At 35.6% G+C, this 17,478-nt stretch overlaps 1 protein-coding gene across 1 annotated transcript in view; it reads right to left on the bottom strand.

Moving 5' to 3' along the window:
* The window catches only part of LOC130453572 (immunoglobulin alpha-2 heavy chain-like), an 83,950-nt gene extending 72,833 nt beyond the window's left edge, over positions 1-11,117 (bottom strand). The window contains exons 1-2 of the mRNA XM_056821006.1: positions 11,060-11,117; positions 7,143-7,295 (exon numbers count right to left, since the gene is read on the bottom strand). Coding sequence (XP_056676984.1) covers positions 7,143-7,295; positions 11,060-11,117 — 211 coding nt within the window. The remainder of the gene's footprint in view (positions 1-7,142; positions 7,296-11,059) is intronic.
* Between the last annotated feature and the right edge of the window lie 6,361 nt (positions 11,118-17,478).

Raw genomic sequence — 17,478 nt, 5'->3', positions numbered from 1 at the left:
CAATAATCACATGAAAAAGCCTTCTAAATTTCTCATAATTATAGAAATGCAAATCAAAGCAATGCTGAGGTACCATCTCATGCCTAGAAGATTAGCCAATATGACAGTGAAGGAAAATAATAAATGTGGCAGGGGATGTGACAAAATTGGGACATTAATGCGTTGCTGGTGGAGTTGTGAATTAACCCAACCATTCTGGAAGACAATTTGGATTTCTGCCCAAAAGGCTTTAAAAGAATATTTGACCTTTGGTCAAGCAATACCACTGCTAAATTTGTACCCCAGAGATAATAAGGAAAAATACTTGTACAAAAAAATTCATAGCTGTGCTCTTTGTGGCAAAAAATTGGAAAATGAGGGATGTCCCTCGATTGGGAAATGGTTGAACAAATTGTGGTATGTGATGGTGGTGGAATACTATTGTGCTAAAAGGAATGATGATCTGAAGAATTTCTATGTGAACTGGGAGAACCTCAATGAACTGATGCAGAGTAAAATGAGCAGAACCAGGAGAACATTGTACACAGAAAGAAAAACATTGTGGAACAATCCAAAGTAATGGACCTTGCTACTAGTAGCAATGCAACAACCAGGACACTCCGGAAGGACTTATGGGAAAGAATGCTAACCATATTGAGAGAAAGAACTGTGGTAGTAGAAATGCAAAAGTAGAACATATGATATCACTTATCACATGTGTATATATGGTTATGTGATTTGGGATTTAAGAGTTAAAAATCACTCTATAGCAAAAATGAATAATATAGAAATAGGGAGCAAGTGACAACATTTATACAACCCAATGGAATTAATTGTCAGCTCTGGGAGTGGAGGGGGAAGAGGGAAGGAAAAGAAAATGAACCATGTAAAAATGGAAAAGTATTTTTAAATAAATAAATAAAAAGTTAAAGAAATATTTTCTTTTCCTAATTGCATGTAATGCATAAATTTTCTGAAAATTATAAGATCCAAATTGTTTCCCTCCCTCTCTTTCTTTCTCCCTCCTGGAGATGACAAACATTTTGATCTGCATTATACATGTATCGTCATGCAAAACATACTTCCATGTTAGTCATTGTTATAAGAGAATGCTCTCACAAAATCAAAGCCTGTAAATAAAAACACCTTCTGGTGACTTTCCCAAAATAAGCATTTAAATGTTTCTTGATGCAAAGTCAAGTAAAGGCAATTCTATTGATGGCACCACCATTCTTCATAGTCATCCAGGATCATATGATTCAGTCACCTTTGACTCTTTGCTCTGTCTCTCCATTTACATATTCCAATATGTAATTTTCCTTCAAGAATATATGGAGTGGGCTTCTGTCTGGAAGGTAAGGGTTTTAATAAAAAATTTTTAAAAATATTTTTTAAGAATATATGGAGTGGGGAGCAACTGGGTGGCTCAGTGGATTGAAAGCCAGACCTAGAATTGGGAGGTCTTGATTCAAACCTAGCCTGAGATACTTCCTAGTTGTATGACTCTGAGTAAATCACTTAATACCCATTGTCTAGCCCTTACCACTTTCCTGCCTTGGAACCAATACAAAGTATTGATTCTAAGATGGAAGGCAAGAGTTTTTTAAAAAAAGAATATATGGAGTCACTTGAAAAGAATCACCTAGGTTGGGAAGATATGGAGGAATTTCAGTTCACCATTACAAAAAATATTGCAGATAATAATAATTATGGCTAACTTTTATATAGTACTTTGCACACATTATCTCGTTTAATCTTTACAATTCTGTGAAATAAGTGTTGTTATTATTCCCATTTTACTGATGATAAAACTGAGGTTGAGAGAAATTAAGTGAAATTCCTGGGATCGCATAGACAAGAAGTGTCTGAAATAGAATTTGAACTCGTGACTTCTTGACTTCTAGTCTACCACTCTGACTTTCATGCCACCCAATTTCCTTTTATCATTTGATCTATTAAAGCAACTAGTTTCTGAGAAGAGAAAAAGTAGGTAGGATGGGAGTTATGTGGAGATGCCTCTAAAATCAAAAAGAAGGTTAGGAAAAAATGAGTCTATTTAGTTATATCTAATCTGTTTTCTTCAAAATCTGTAAACATTACAAGATCTGTTGGTTCCCTTACTAATCTAGGTAACTGCCAGGGATGTTGGTCACTGAAAGAAGTATTGGCCCTTGATATTGACATAATCAGATATCCTGGTAACCATTGAAACTTCTTTCAATGGCATATCTGGTCATGTCATTAAGATTATGAAAAGTATCCAATAGGCACTAAGGATTAAGAATCCAGGGATATTACAGTCATCCAGAGGCATTCTTTCTTGGGTCACTTGGGTCCTAGATGTGCTATTCCCAGAAACAGTTGGCTTCCTTACCCATAGAATCATTTGAAAGAATCTCAGGCCACCTAGTCTAAACAATGGCCAAACTAGTCTTTTCTAAAACAGCTGCAATATAGTGGTTATCCAACTTCTGTTTGAAGGCCTCCACTGAAGGAAAGATCCTGATATGATAAGGCAATCCATTCTACTTCTAGACAGCTTGGAAGACTAAGAGTTTTTTAAGTTTTTCCTGTTTTCAAACTAGAATCTGCTTCTTTTGCTTCTAACCATTTATTTCTCCAAGTTCTGCCTTCTCAAGAAAAGCCACACACATTTAATTTGTCTTTCATATGTTCATCCTTCAAATACATGAGGATTTTTTCTTCCCAGGTGACTAGAGGCAGAGGTGTTTTTTTTTTCCAAAGAATTTTGCTGAGACAAGGGAGAAAGCAAACCAGGATGTCATCTGGGGGCCTCAAGATTCATATTTTGGTCTTTGGCACAATCTCCTATGTTGTCCTAGCCCTCTAGAGTCAGAGAGGATGATAGGTCAAGGAGGTCCCTCCAATGGACCTATCTTGGGAACAAGAGAGACAGAAAATGCTCAGGCTGGTGTTGATAAATAAGTCAGAAGTACCATTCTCTCACAACACTCCCCTTTCACTTGTGGGTTTTTGACTCATGTGCTTCAGAGATTGCATTGTTGTGCGCTCCAACCCAAGTCACACAGTGATTCATGACCTGGCATAAACCCTGGGAGTAGTTACAACTGGTGAAACTGTTATAATATGAATTAGAACGCTAGAGGGAATCTTGGAGTTCATCTGATCCAACTCTTTTATATATGTAACCTGGATTTCAAGGCTGGAGCACTTTGCATAGGAATCTCCTTCTTGATGGTAAGAATGCCTCAATGCTGAGTTCCTGCTAGAGGAGTGGAATTGGTATGAGGGCTTTGGAAATGAAAGACATTCTTCATTTTAATTTTAATAGAGACACACACAAGACACTTCAAGACTGATTCCAGGGAACCAAAAGAGACTAATTCTCCTGCTGGCAGAGAAGGAAAAGCTGAGCCCCCTACATGTCCCTGATTTCCAGCTAATATCCCTAGAGAATTCAGGAAATTTCTCCTTGGGTAAGCTTGTATCCTTTTTTATGGTTAATGGCTCATTACCATCTAAAAAACTTATTCACTATTTTTTCTTAAATCTTTATTTTCACTTAGTAACAACTCTAAGAAAGAAGGGCAAGGGCTAGACAATTAGGGTTAAAAAAAAAAAAAACTTGCCCAAGGCTACACAGCTAAGAAGTATCTGAGGCTGTATTTAAACCGAGATCATCCCATCTTCAGGCCTGGTGCTCTATCCACTGTGCTAGTTAGCTGCCCCTGATCTGTTCCATTTCTGATGTAGGCTGATTCACCTTTCCTAGTTGTCTTGCCTGAAGTTCCACTGTTTCTCCTAGGAATTCATGATATTGATGCCAATCTTTGCAGGATGACATCCTATCAGAAATTAAATTAGTTTCAGACCTAAGCTCAATCAATCCAAATACCCTTAACCTTCCCAGTTACCAGAAGTATAGGGTATTTCACTACACTCAGGTCTTCCCCACATTAGTTTTATTTGTTTTATTTTAAATGTTTTTTTTTATTTTTAAATATTTTTCCATGGTTACATGACTCAGGTTCTCTTCCTCCCTTCTTCCCTTCCCCCTCCCAAAGCTGACAAGCAATTCCACTGGGTTATTCCATATTATTCATTTTTGTAATAGAGTCATCTTTTAAAACCAAAACCCCAAATCATATACCTATATAAACATGTGTTAAATCATATGCTTTTCTTCTGCATTTCTACTCCCACAGTTCTTTCCCTTGGTGTGTATAGCATTCTTTCCCATAAGTTCCTCAGGATTGTACTGGATCATTCATTTCATTGCTACTAGTAGCAAAGTTGATTACATTTAATCATTCCACAATGTTTCAGTTTCTGTGTGTAATGTTCTCCTGATTCTGTTCATTTCATTCTGCATCAGGACATGAAGGTCTTTACAATACATATAGAAATAAAGCACTTCATCATTCCTCATAGCACAATAGTTTTCCATCACCATCATATACTACATTTTGTTCAGTCATTCCCAAAGCAAGGGACACCCCCTCATTTTTTAATTTTTTGCTACCACAAAGAGCATGGCTATGAATATTTTATACAACCCTTTTTATTATCTCATTGGGATATAAATCTAGTCGTGATATTGCTGAATCAAAGGGCATGCATTCTTTTAAAGCCCTTTAGGCATAATTCCAAATTGCCTTCCAGAATCATTGACTCAATTCACAACTCATCAACAATATATTAGTGTCCCAATTTTGCCACATTCCCTCCAACACTGATTATTTTCCTTTACTGTCATATTGCCTAATGCACTAGGTATAAGGTGGTATCTCAGCATTGGTTTGATTTGCATTTCTCTAATGAGGAGAGATTTAGAACACTTTTTCATGTACTTATTGATAGTTTTGATTTCTTTATCTGAAAACTGCCTATTTGTGTCCCTTCACCATTTGTCAGTTGGGGAATGGCTTGATTTTTTATGCAATTGACTTAGCTCCTTATAAATTTGAGAAATTAGACCTTTGTCAGAGATTTTTGTTATTAAAAAATATTTCCAGTTTGTTGCTTCCCTCCTAATTTTAGTTACATTGGTTTTGTTTGTACAATACCTTTCTAATTTAATATAATCAAAATTATTCATTTTACATATTGTAATGTTCTCTGTCTCTTGCTTGGTCTTAAATTCTTTCCTCTCCCATGTATCTGACAGGTATACTATTCTGTGTTCACCTAATTTATTTGTAATTTCCCTCTTTATATTTGTTATTTACCCATTTTGAATTTATCTTACTATAATGTGTGAGATGTTGATCTAAACCTAATTTTTCCCAAACTGTTTTCTGATTTTCCCAAAAGCTTTTGTCAAATAATAGTTTCTTGTCACCAAAGCTAGCATCTTTGGGTTTATCAAACACTAGCTTACTGAGATCATTTGCCTCTAGTCTATTCCATTGATCCTGCCTTATGTCTCTTAGCCAGTACTATATTGTTTTGATTATCACTGCTTTACAGTACAGTTTAAAATCTGCGACTGCTAAGCCACCATGCTTCACTTTTTTTCCATTAGTTCCCTTGATATTCTTGGTGTTTTGTTCTTCCAGATGAATTTTGTTATAATTTTTTCTAATTCTACAAAAAAGGTTTTGGATAGTTTGATAGGTATGGCACAACATAAGTAAACTAATTGATAGGACTGACATTTTTATTATATTAGCTCACCCTACATATGAGTAATTAATGTTTTTTCCCAATTGTTTAGATCTAGTTCAATTTGTGTGAAAAGTGTTTCATACTTGTGTTCATATAATACCTTAGTTTGTCCTGGCAAATAGATTCCCAAATATTTTATATTGCCAAGAGTGATTTTAAATAAAGTTTCTCTTTCTAGCTCTTGCTGTTGAGTTTTATTGGAAATGTATAGAAATGCCAATTATTTGTGTGGGTTTGTTTTGTACCCTGCAACTTTGATGAAGTTATTAATTATTTCCACTAGCTTTTTAGTTAATTTTTTCAGATTCTCTAAGTATACCATCATATCATCTGCAAAGAGTGATAATTTAGTTTTCTGCTACTGCTAGCATTTCTAGGACAATATTAATAGTAGTGGTGATAAATGGGCATCCTTGCTTCACTCCTGATCTTATTGGGAATGCTTCTAACTTATCCCCATTTCAGATGATACTTGCTGATGGTTTTAAATGAATACTACATATTAGTTTGAGGAAAGTCCCTTTTATTCCTATACTTTCTAGTGTCTTCAATAAAAATAGACGTATTTTGTTAAAGGCTTTTTCTGCATCTATTGAGACTATCATGTGATCTCTGTTATTTTGGTTGAAGACATGGTAAATTATGCAAATGGTTTTCCTAATATTAAACCAGCCTTACATTCCTAGTATAAATCCCACCTAGTCCTTGTGACAACTCGCTGTTGTCTTTTTCTAGTATTTTAATATTTTTGCATCTATGTTCATTAAGGAGATTAGTCAATAGATTTCTTTCTCTGTTTTTGGTCTTCCTGGCTTGAGAATCAGTGCCATATTTATGTCATGAAAAGAGTTTGGTAAGACTCCTTCTTTGTTTATTTTTTCAAATAGTTTGTAGAGTATTGAGATTAGTTGTTCTTTAAATGTTTGATAGCATTCACTTGTGAATGCATATGGCCCTGGCGATTTTTTTAGGGAGTTCCTTTTGGCTTGTTCAATTTCTTTTTCTGATATGGGATTATTTAAGTATTCTATTTCCTCTTTTGTTAATCTAGACAATTTATATTTTTGTAAACATTCATCCACTTCACCTAGATTTATTGCCATATAATTGGGCAAAATAGCTCCTACTAATTGCCTTTAATTTCCTCTTTATTAGAAGTGAGATTGCCCTTTTCATTCATGATACTGTTAATTTGATTGTCTTCTTTCTTTTTTTTAATTATATTAACCAATACTTTATCTATTTTGTTTCAAAATGCCAGTTCCTAGTCTTATTTATTAGTACAATAGTTATTTTGTTTCCAGTTTTATTAATTTCTGTTTTGATTTTAAGAACCTCCAATTTAGTCTTTATCTGAGGATTTTTAATTTGTTCCTTTTCTAGTTTTTTTTAGTTGCATGCCCAATTCATTGACTTCCTCTTTCTCTTTTTTATTGATATAGGCCCGTGATGGTGAACCTATGACACACATGGCCATTTTCGATGACACACAGCCTCATGTGGACTTATCGCACCTTGGAGCCTGGGAGCTGCCCAGGGAGCCACACTCCCATAGCCATGGCCTCGGCCATTGGGGGAGAGGGGGGACAGAGGGCTTCTCCACACACTGGTTGTTGGGGTAGGAGGTGAGCAGCTCGAGGTGCTCTCCAGGTGGCTAGGGATCACTCCTGTGGGGGCAGGGAGGAGGAGCTCCACACAGGGAAGGAGAGCATGTAGGCAGGCAGGCTGGAGAGGGAAGGGGTGTGGCCAGGCCAGTGGAAGACTTGGCAAGCCTCTGGCCCACGGGCAACAGAGGAGGGCGTGGAACCATTACCATATACTTTTAGCACCTTGAAAAATATAACAATGGTTTTACTCACAATTCTTCCCCTCTACATACTTTTGTGAGACCTTATTCTCAGCATTAAATAATATCAAAACCAACAAAAGAAACAGATTGACAGATGAAGTTAGTAGTGCTTACTTGGGCTTGAAGTGTACAAAATACCAACCTTCAATTGAAGATTTATCCAATGATATTCAGCAACAAAAAAGTCACTAATAGACAGGTTAGTTAAAGAAATTCCCCTTCCCCTCACTTATCTTAGGTCATGGCAACCCACACAAGTCAAATAATATCAAGGTCAACAATAGAAACTGACTGACAGATGAAAAAAGAAGTCACTAAGCAGGTAAGGTAAATATTAGTTTTTGGTTTATTAAATACAGTTAAATATTACAATGATATATTTTTGTTCTTTAAACTAGAAAAATATTGAAATTATGGTGTTTTCTCAAAGTGACCCACCACTCGAGTTATGCTCAGTTTTTTGGTGAGTTTTGACACACCAAGCTCAAAAGGTTCCCCATCACTGATATAGGCTCACAGAGATATAAATTTTCCCCTGAATACTGTTTTGGCTGTATTTCATAAATTTTGATATGTTATCTTCTCACTGTCATTCTCTTCAATAAAATCAGTAATTGTTTCTATGATTTGTTCTTTAACCCAACAGTTCTGGACATTTAGATTATTTAATTTCCAATTAATTTTTAATTTGCCTATCCATAAACCCTTACTAATTATAATTTTTATCACATTATGATCTGAAAAAAGTTGCATTTACTATTTCTATTTTTCTACATTTGTTTGTGACATTTTTATGCCCTAGTACATGGTTACTCTTGGTATATGTAACATGTGCTGCTGAAAGGAAGGTATATTCTTTTTATCACTATTCACTTTTCTCCAGGTATCTATTAACTCTAATTTTTCTAAGATTTCATTCACTTCTCTTACTTATTTCTTACTTATTTTTTGGTTTGATTTATCTATATCTGTCAGGGGAAGGTTGAGGTCCCCCACTAGTATAGTTTATCTATCTATTTTCTCCTTAAGTTCCTTTAGTTTCTCCTTTAAAAATCTGGATGTTATGCCATTTGGTGCACATATGTTGAGTACTGATATTTCTTCATTGTCTATACTGTGTTTTGTCAGGTTGTAATTACCTTCCTTATATCTAATATATTATATATTATATTATATTATATTCCTTATATTTAATCATATCTTTTTTTTTGCTTTAGTTTGTCAAAAATCATGATTGCTACTCCTGTCTTCTTTTTCTTAGTTGATAACCAATAAATTCTGCTCCAGCAACTTACTTTTACTTGTGTTTGTCTACCTGCATCAATTCTGTCTCTTATGAACAGCATATAATGGGATTTTGGTTTTTAATCCACTTCCATTTTATGGGTGAGTTCATCCCATTTATATTTATAGTTATGATTACTATCTTTATATTCCCCATCATTTTGATTTCCTCTTTTAATCCTGTCCTTTCTCCTTTCACTCTTCCCCTCCATACCAGTGTTTTGCTTTTAATCAGCCTCCCTTTCCCCCTCCCTTATTTTCTCCACTTCCCACCACCTCCTTTCTTAATCCCCTCCTACTTCTCTTTAGGTTTTTTAATCATACCACCCACAACTTTTCCCTCCATTATATTACTCCCCTCCCCACACACCCCTTCCTTATTCCCCTTCTACTTCTCTATAGGATAAGATAGGATTCTATACCCCAATAAATCTGACTGTTCTTCCTTCTCTGAACCAATTCCAATAAGATTAAGATTTAAGTATTACCTGTCACCACCCTCATTCTCCTTTTCTTATAACAGTATTCTCCCCCCTATCCTATGCCCCTCTTTATTTGGTATAATTTACCCCATTTTACCTTTTCCTTTTCATTTCTTTTACTACAATTTTCTTTTTTCCTCTAATTTTTTTACATATCATCCTAAACAGCTTAATCCCACTCCCACTGCCTATGTATATTTCTTCTATCTACTATGGTAATGAAAACTATTTTTTAAAAATTTTTTTAATTAGATGATTTAGAATGTTTTTCTATAGTTACAAGATTCATGTTCCTTCCCTCCCCTCTCCCAAGCCCCCTCCCAAAGCTGATGTGAAATTCCACTGGGTTTAACATGTTTCATTGATCAAGACCTATTTCCATATTATTAATATTTGCACCAGGGTCATCATTTAGAGTTTACATCCCCAGTCATATCTCCATTGACCCATGTGATCAAGCAGTTGTTTTTCTTCTCTGTTTCTTTTCCCACGGCAATGAAAACAATTTTTAAGAGTTATAGATTTCATTTTTCCATAAAGAAATATAAATAATTAGGCTTTATTGAAGCCCTTAAAATTTTTCTCTTTCTTATTTACCTTTTTATGATTCTCTTGAATTTTGTATTTGGGAATCACATTTTCCATTTAATTCTGGTCTTTTCTTCAGTAATTCTTGGAAACCTTCTATTTTATTAAATGACCATACTTTCTCCTGAAAGTATATAGTAAGTTTTGATTGGTAGGTTATTCTTGGTTGTAGATCCAGTTCTCTTGCCTTCTGGAATATTATATTCAAATCCTTGGGGTCCTTTAGTATAGAAGATGCTAGATCCTATGTAAGTCTGACTGGGGTCCATGATACCTAAATTCTTTCTTTCTGGCCACTTACAGTATTTTCTCCTTGACCTGTGTGACAATTAAAGTAGTGAAAGGCATAAACTGTGGCAGATAAAAGAGTGTTTTGGCTTAAATTGTGACTGCAGAAAATATGATTTCAAAACAGTGTCTTGTTTTAAATCAAATATAAGGTGGTCACCAAGGGAAAATTCCCAAATATTAAATATTACCAAGTCAGCTGGGTTTTATAGAGATTTTAATTAATATAAATGAGGAATTAATAAAAGAGAGAGAGAGAGAAATGAAATAATGAGAAAAAAGTGCTAGACCAGCCTAGGCCGGCATGAGCCAACCTAGGCTGAAAACCCTAAGAGAGAGATCAGTCAGTCTTTTATCCATTCACCACAAGATTTATCCAAGCAAGATTCTAGTGTTCTGAGAGACACCATACTTAAGTATGCTTAAGTAGGGGTGGAGTAGAGTTCCTATATCGTGATCAAGTATCTTCATTGTTTAAATGGGGAATGGTCTTAACCAAAACCTTATGAAGTAGGGTCTGAGAATTTTAAGGTTCACACCTGGAAGCTCTTAAACTTGTCTATTACATTTCTGGGAATTTTCATTTGGGAATTTAATGTAGGGGATGATCTGTTGATTCTTTCAATGTCTATTTTGTCCTCTTGTTCAAGAATATAAGGGCAGTTTGCTTGGATTATTTCTTGTAATATGATGCCTAAGCTTTTTTTTTTGGTCATGGCTTTCAGGTAGTCCAATAATTCTCAAATTGTCTCTCTTTTTTTACAAGTCAATTGTTTTTTCAATGAGAAATTTCCAGGGGTAGGTCTGCAGTGTTGGGTTTTTTTGGTGGTGTAGCATGTTTCATAGCATTTTGCCCTGAGGCTATCTTCTGGTGCTGCTGCTGCTACACTGCCACTTCTGCCTTTAAGTGAGTCTAGTGCTATTAAGCTTCTAATCTCACTGTCAGGGCCTGGAACCTCCAGGGGTGCATTTGGTGCTTTTTCTTTGGTGTAGCCCATCTCCTAGAATGCAGAGGTTGCTTATGTCCTGGCTGTATGACTGGTGTAGTAGACAGGGTAGGGGGGTCAGTCTTCACCTAATCTTGTGCAGATTTACCCCTTTATAATGTAGAAATCCCCTTTTTCTGCTTAACTTTCATGCTGGATTATGTGGGAGAGCCCCTTTGCTCATCCTGCTTTGACTTCTGTCCTTTTGAAATGCTTTTAAAAGATTGATTTGAAAGGACATTCAGATCAACTTTAGGATTTCCATGCTACTACACATCCATCTTGGCTTTGCCACCCCCCCATTAACTTTAAAATAAAATACAAATAGTAAGACAAATCCAAAGGGAACTCAAAAGCAGAGGGTGTTTATATTAGGGCACAAAATATTTTAAATACTTTAAGCAAGTTGTAAACAATGTGGAGTTTGTGGTTTTGCATGTAATTTTTTTATGCATCTGTTTATTTAAAAGTTGTTTCATGGTGAAAAATAAATAAAAAGCAGAGAGAGAGAGATATTATGGAGTATGCAGAGATAATTTCTAACTGGTTCCAATCTATTCACCCTGCTATTAAGAGAAGTCAGGCAGATCAGTGGATACTGGTCAAAAGGGCCCTTAGTCAGTCTCAGTTTCTCTTGGCTATTCTACTCTTGGTCTGACTCCACTGACATTGAACAATGAGAGATGATATTGTACAATTAGATACAATGCTCAAATGTGGTTCCCACAGCTCCAGGAGAAATTCCTAAAGCAGAAGAGAGGTCTGTAAACAACATTAATTCATCTCACCAAGGACTTTGATATTGTTAGTAGTGAGGATGAAAAGCTTCTGAAAGTTAATAGTGAAAGTTTCTGAAAGATCATGGCAAAAATTGGTTGCCTGAAGAAGTTGATGATGACTTCATCAAATGTCAATTCTACATCACCTATTACTGGCCTTATAGTTCCACCTGGATGTCATGTTTATGGCTGACCACAAGGTTGGTGAGAAAACCCTCAAAAAGTTTCTGTGAAATCTCTTTCCTTTAACTCTTTGCTTTATTACTTGCTCTATCAGTCAGTTGGATTTAAAAAAAAAAAAAAACATTGCTAACTTGGCTTCAAAAATACAGCTGTAAGAACAGGTAAGTAAAAAAATATTTTGATTCTCCTTAAATTAAACTCTTTTAGATCTTAGTAACAGGGTCCTAAGGCCCTGGCTAGAAACTGCATAAATTAGGACTAAAAAAAAAAAAAAAAACCTGGGAAAGCTTTTGGCCTTGTCCTGCTTCCCACATGGTTACTTTAAAAATATGTGGTTACAGCCAGTTCACAACATACTTAAAAACTGGCTATTCAGCTCCATGACCAACCTTGTAATATTTGCATTCTTTTTCTCTCCAAAATTTCTCATACCACGGGACTTATGGCAAAGTATAATCGACACAGTACCCCCCCCTTGGGATTTTGATTATTATAGCTGTAATATTGTATTTCCTTAAAAAACCCACTTCTCAGTCAAACCAACTGAATGTTCCCTCTACTACTCAACAAAATGCAGAACTAAGTACTCGGCTTGAGCTTATAGAGGAAAGTCAGGGAGAGATTGTAGCTTTCATAAGAAACATTAAAAGAGAGTTAAGATCATTATAAGAATCTCTGTCCCAACTTGCTCTGAACATTAACCCTTCTAACCAACCCACTCCTCCCACTATTCATGCTTCTGACCCCACACCCTCAACTCTTAGTACACACCACACCCATGCTTCAAACCCTATACAATCCACTCTAAGTTCACACCCTACCCATACTTCTGATTCTAATGCCTCCACTTCACACCTTACTGATTCCTCCAATCCTAACACCTCTATATCCTTTCACACTTCTTCCTTGGCTCCTCCTTCCCACCCTGCTCAATTCAATTCTCAGATCCTTCCTACCTCTGATCTTTCTGGCACTATGGGACAACAACAAACCCTCTCCTTCAGTGTGCCCAACTCTTCTCCTTCTCATACTTACCCCACTGAGAATGGAGCAAGAAGCCTAGAAATAGGAGTACCAAATAATTCAGATAGGTTATTTCCTTTAAGGGAAATACCCACTTTTAATAAAGGTGGAAACTTGGTATCTGTAAGACATCATACACCTTTTAGCCCTGAGGATTTAAATGAATTGAAGGAAGATATGCCATCATTTGAGGAAGAAACAATATTAATTATAAAAAAATTAGAGAACATATTCAGAACTTTTGACCCCACTTGGTTGGATGTTGAGAATATATTAGATGAATTATTAACAAAGAGAAAGAAAAATAATATCGTCTCTCTGGCTAATAAAAAACAAGGTAGAAGAGGACATTATTGGCCAACCGAAGATCCACATTGGAACCCCAATGTTGAATTAGATTACACAAAACTAAACCAGGCCAGAGAAGCATTATTGACAGCCATGAGAGCTTGCTCTGATAGACCTGAAAAATGGTCAAAATTTGAAAAAACCCGACAACATATTGATGAAACACCCTCCCAGTTTATGGACAGACTTATTGACGTAGGGAATACATATATGGACCTTGATTTATCCAGAGAAAGAGACATTAGACAAATACGTAGGCAATTCATTGAGAATTGTTATTCAGTGGTAAAAGACTACTTTAAAACTAGCTGTCCTAATTGGGACTCTATGGACCTCGAAGAACTGAGGAGAATAGCAACCTATGTTTATAAAGGTCGTGTAAAAAGACCTGAGGAAGACAATACATCAGTGGAAGATTTAAAGAAAGAAATTGAAATGTTAAAGAGACAATTGAAAAATAAGGGAGAGACTATAGCCCCTTTGCGGGAATTCACAAATAAATCAGTAACTTGCCACTTCTGTGAGAAGAAGGGCCACAAAATGATGGAATGTGGAATCTTTCTTAAGATGATTAGAAGAAATACACAGTTTAATAACAACTTTAGAAACAATAACTATAGAAATGATGATAATGGTCATAGAAACCAGAATTTTAGAAATTTTAGAAATTATAATAAAGATTATGGAAATAACTATAATGAATATAGAAATAAGAACTTTAGAAACCAAAATTATAGAAATAGGAATTGGGAAAATAATGACAATGCTCAAAATGAAGAAAATGATAATACCCAACAACAATATATAAGAAATGGTGCTCGTCCAAAACATACTTGAGGTGCTAATGCCCCTCAGGAAAGTGCCCTTCAGGGGGGGTGCCCAAGGAATGTCCTAAATACAATGAAGGTGGTTCTTCTTAGACTCTATTGATTTTGTTGATATTAATTAACCTTTTTCAGTTTTTTTTCTCCACTCCAAATAGTAGTAAAGAATGAACAAAGAACTTAAAACTATGATTGGAAAATTATGCACTGAGACACATTTAAAATGGCCTGAAATTCTCCCTCTGGCCCTATTTTATCTTAGAAGCAGGCCTAGAAGAAACTTAGACATCTCACCATTTGAGATACTTTTTGGACATCTGCCTATACAGGCTAAACCTTTTTCCCCTGCATATACATCACTATCAGGGGGAGACACTACTATTGCTTCCTATATACAGGAATTACAGCACAAACTTCATGAACTTCATGAATCCGGAGCTGAAGTACAAGCCAGACCACTAGACTTTTCTCTTCATGACCTAAACCCAGGAGATAAAGTGTATATTAAGAATTTCAAGCTTACTGGAGCAACTCAGCCTTCATGGGAAGGACCATTCCAAATATTGTTAACAACTCCAACATCTATAAAGATTGGAGAGAAGGACTCTTGGATTCATTGCTCACATGTGAAGAAAGCATCTTCTGCTGATACTGATTGACTGTGTCTTATCACATGCATTGAAGATAATAATCCATTGACAAATGGATGCTGTTTTTCAAAGGCACAATGAATTACTGATTTTTTCCTTATTTTTATTATTGCTTTTCTTTTATTTTGATTAGAATATTTGATTTTTTCTCATTTCTTGTACTAAAGGTACACATAATTAATATTAATATTTTTCTGCAGTAATACAAGTTAATATATATATACATATATATATGAATATATATATTCTAGCTATAATGTCAATGCAAACCCAAAAGCTTTAAACTATGGGAACCTGCCATTTATTGATAAAATGTTATGGGACTGTGATTAATGTTTAGGTATGATTCCAGAAAAAGGGATAAAAAACAAGGAGCACAGACTTAACCTGAAAAGTGCCCAAAAGACCATACAATACTAATGTGAGACTCGAGGTTGCGGTGCTTGACATAAGTTAAGTCATAGGACTTCCTTGTATCTACACTTTTTGTGAAGTACTCATACAAGTACAAAATTTGACTATCATTCTGGCTCCCTATATCCCTGAGAATGACAAAAAATCAGACAAAGGAATGACACTTCCCTATAAAATACAATTCTAGTTCTTTTCCTTCTTATATTATGGCAACTTCCTGTAGTCTTGGCTGCAAATGGCTAAGTGAAGTATTACTGCATTCTGTCCTACAGACTTGTGGTATAGAAATTACTTTAAATGGGACCTATACAAGGACCCATTTTGAGTTTTTTTCTTATGTTTTTTATTGTTTTTCTCTTCTTTTGATAATTGACTCATACACCCCAATAACTCAACATTGCATCCTGAGCTGAACTGGATGTTTTTTAACGCCTACTTCAGGGGGGGTTGTATTTTAATTTAAAATCCAGGAATTTTTTTATTTTTGTTTAAGATTGTATTTTTATAAAAATCCAAGATTTTTGATTTTTGTTCGAGAAAAGATCTTCAAGAAAGAAGCTTGAAACTTCTATATCCAGAGAATAAATTGTTGCAGAAAGATGCCAGAAAACCCAGACTACATCAAGAAGATCAAGAATGAACTTTGGATATGGTTGATTGAACTGAACATTGATTGAACATTTATTGTAAATGTATACATTTATGCCAAAAGGGACTGCCCCTAATTTGGTTTTCTGTCAATGAACCTAGAAAAACATCGGTTTTGCTTTCTTTCTTTTCTATTCCTCCCTCACTACTCTAATTTCTAATTTCCTCTTAGAAAATTGAATATTGTATATATCTATAGTTAGAAGTGCATTTAGGATTACAAAATGATTATGTTAAATGATCAATGGGGAGACTAGTCTCCCAGTGATCATTCAGGGGGGATTGTGAACCTTAAAAATTCTCAGACCCTACTTCATAAGGTTAGGATTGTAAACCTTAAAAAATCCCCAGACCCTACTTCATAAGGTTGGGTTACAACCATTCCCCATTTTAAACAATGAAGGAACTTAGATCAGGAATGTGAGACTTCTACTTAGATCAGGAATGTGAAGACCTCTACTCCACCCCTACTTAAGCATACTTTAGAGGAAGATAAAGTTGTAAACTCTTTGCTGAACCATGAAAAGTACTTAAACCCATACTTATAATAAGGCAAAAAGTTCTTAAGCTGTGCCTATTTTTAGAACTAATACAAAAGGGTGCTATGTACCTATAAAGGTCAGGCAACTTGTGAACTTGCAAAAGGCAAAGAGGTGAGAACTTACTCAGGCATGAATTACTCAAAAGTTTAGACTTCTTAGGTATGAATTAAGAATGGTCTGTCCTTTGAAAAACATCTACTGTGATTGATAGATGTAAAAACTTAGGGGAGGTGACATAGGAGAAAATTCCCTTTAAATAGGACCTCAGATAAAGCTGAGGGGAAATTCACATTCAGATTCACATTCAGATTCAGGATTGAACTGGTGGAGTCAGCTGAGATGAAGCTGGCCTGGTGTCACTAGAATCCTTGCTTGGACAGATCTTGTGGTGAGTGATTAAGGACTGACTGATCTTTCTCTTAGGGCTTAGACCTGGGTTGGCCAGGGCTGCCCTGGGCCAGCCTATCCTTTTCTCATTAATTCCTTATTCTCTCTTTCTCTCTTTCATTAAATCTTCATTTGTATTAATTAAAATCTCTATAAAACCCAGTAGACTTGGGTATATTTCATAATTGGGAATATTTCCCTGGCGACCACCTTATATTTGATTTAAAACAAGACACTGTCTTGAAAACATATTTTCTGCAGTCACAACTTACTCATCCACTCTTTTATCTACTACAATTTAAGTCTTCCACTATTTTCCGCACCTCCTGTAACAACTGGAGTCCCATGCCCCATGTGCCACAAACTCTGTGCCTCAGCCTTTGGACTGAAAAGCCACATGAGGGTACATCAATAGATGATAATGCACAAAGACAATTGTCATTATCAGTCACTGAGAGACTACAACTCACTAGTTCCACCTGGATGTCATGTAGATACCACAAACACAACATGGCCCAATGTTCTGCGAATCTTAAAACTACTCAGACTCTACTTTAGAAGATTTGGTTAAGCAA

This window comes from Monodelphis domestica, chromosome 3, assembly GCF_027887165.1.
Source record: "Monodelphis domestica isolate mMonDom1 chromosome 3, mMonDom1.pri, whole genome shotgun sequence".
In the NCBI taxonomy this organism is placed as follows: Eukaryota; Metazoa; Chordata; class Mammalia; order Didelphimorphia; family Didelphidae; genus Monodelphis; species Monodelphis domestica.
The sequence above is the reverse complement of the archived record's forward strand: the minus strand, read 5'-3'. Positions and strand labels throughout refer to the sequence as shown.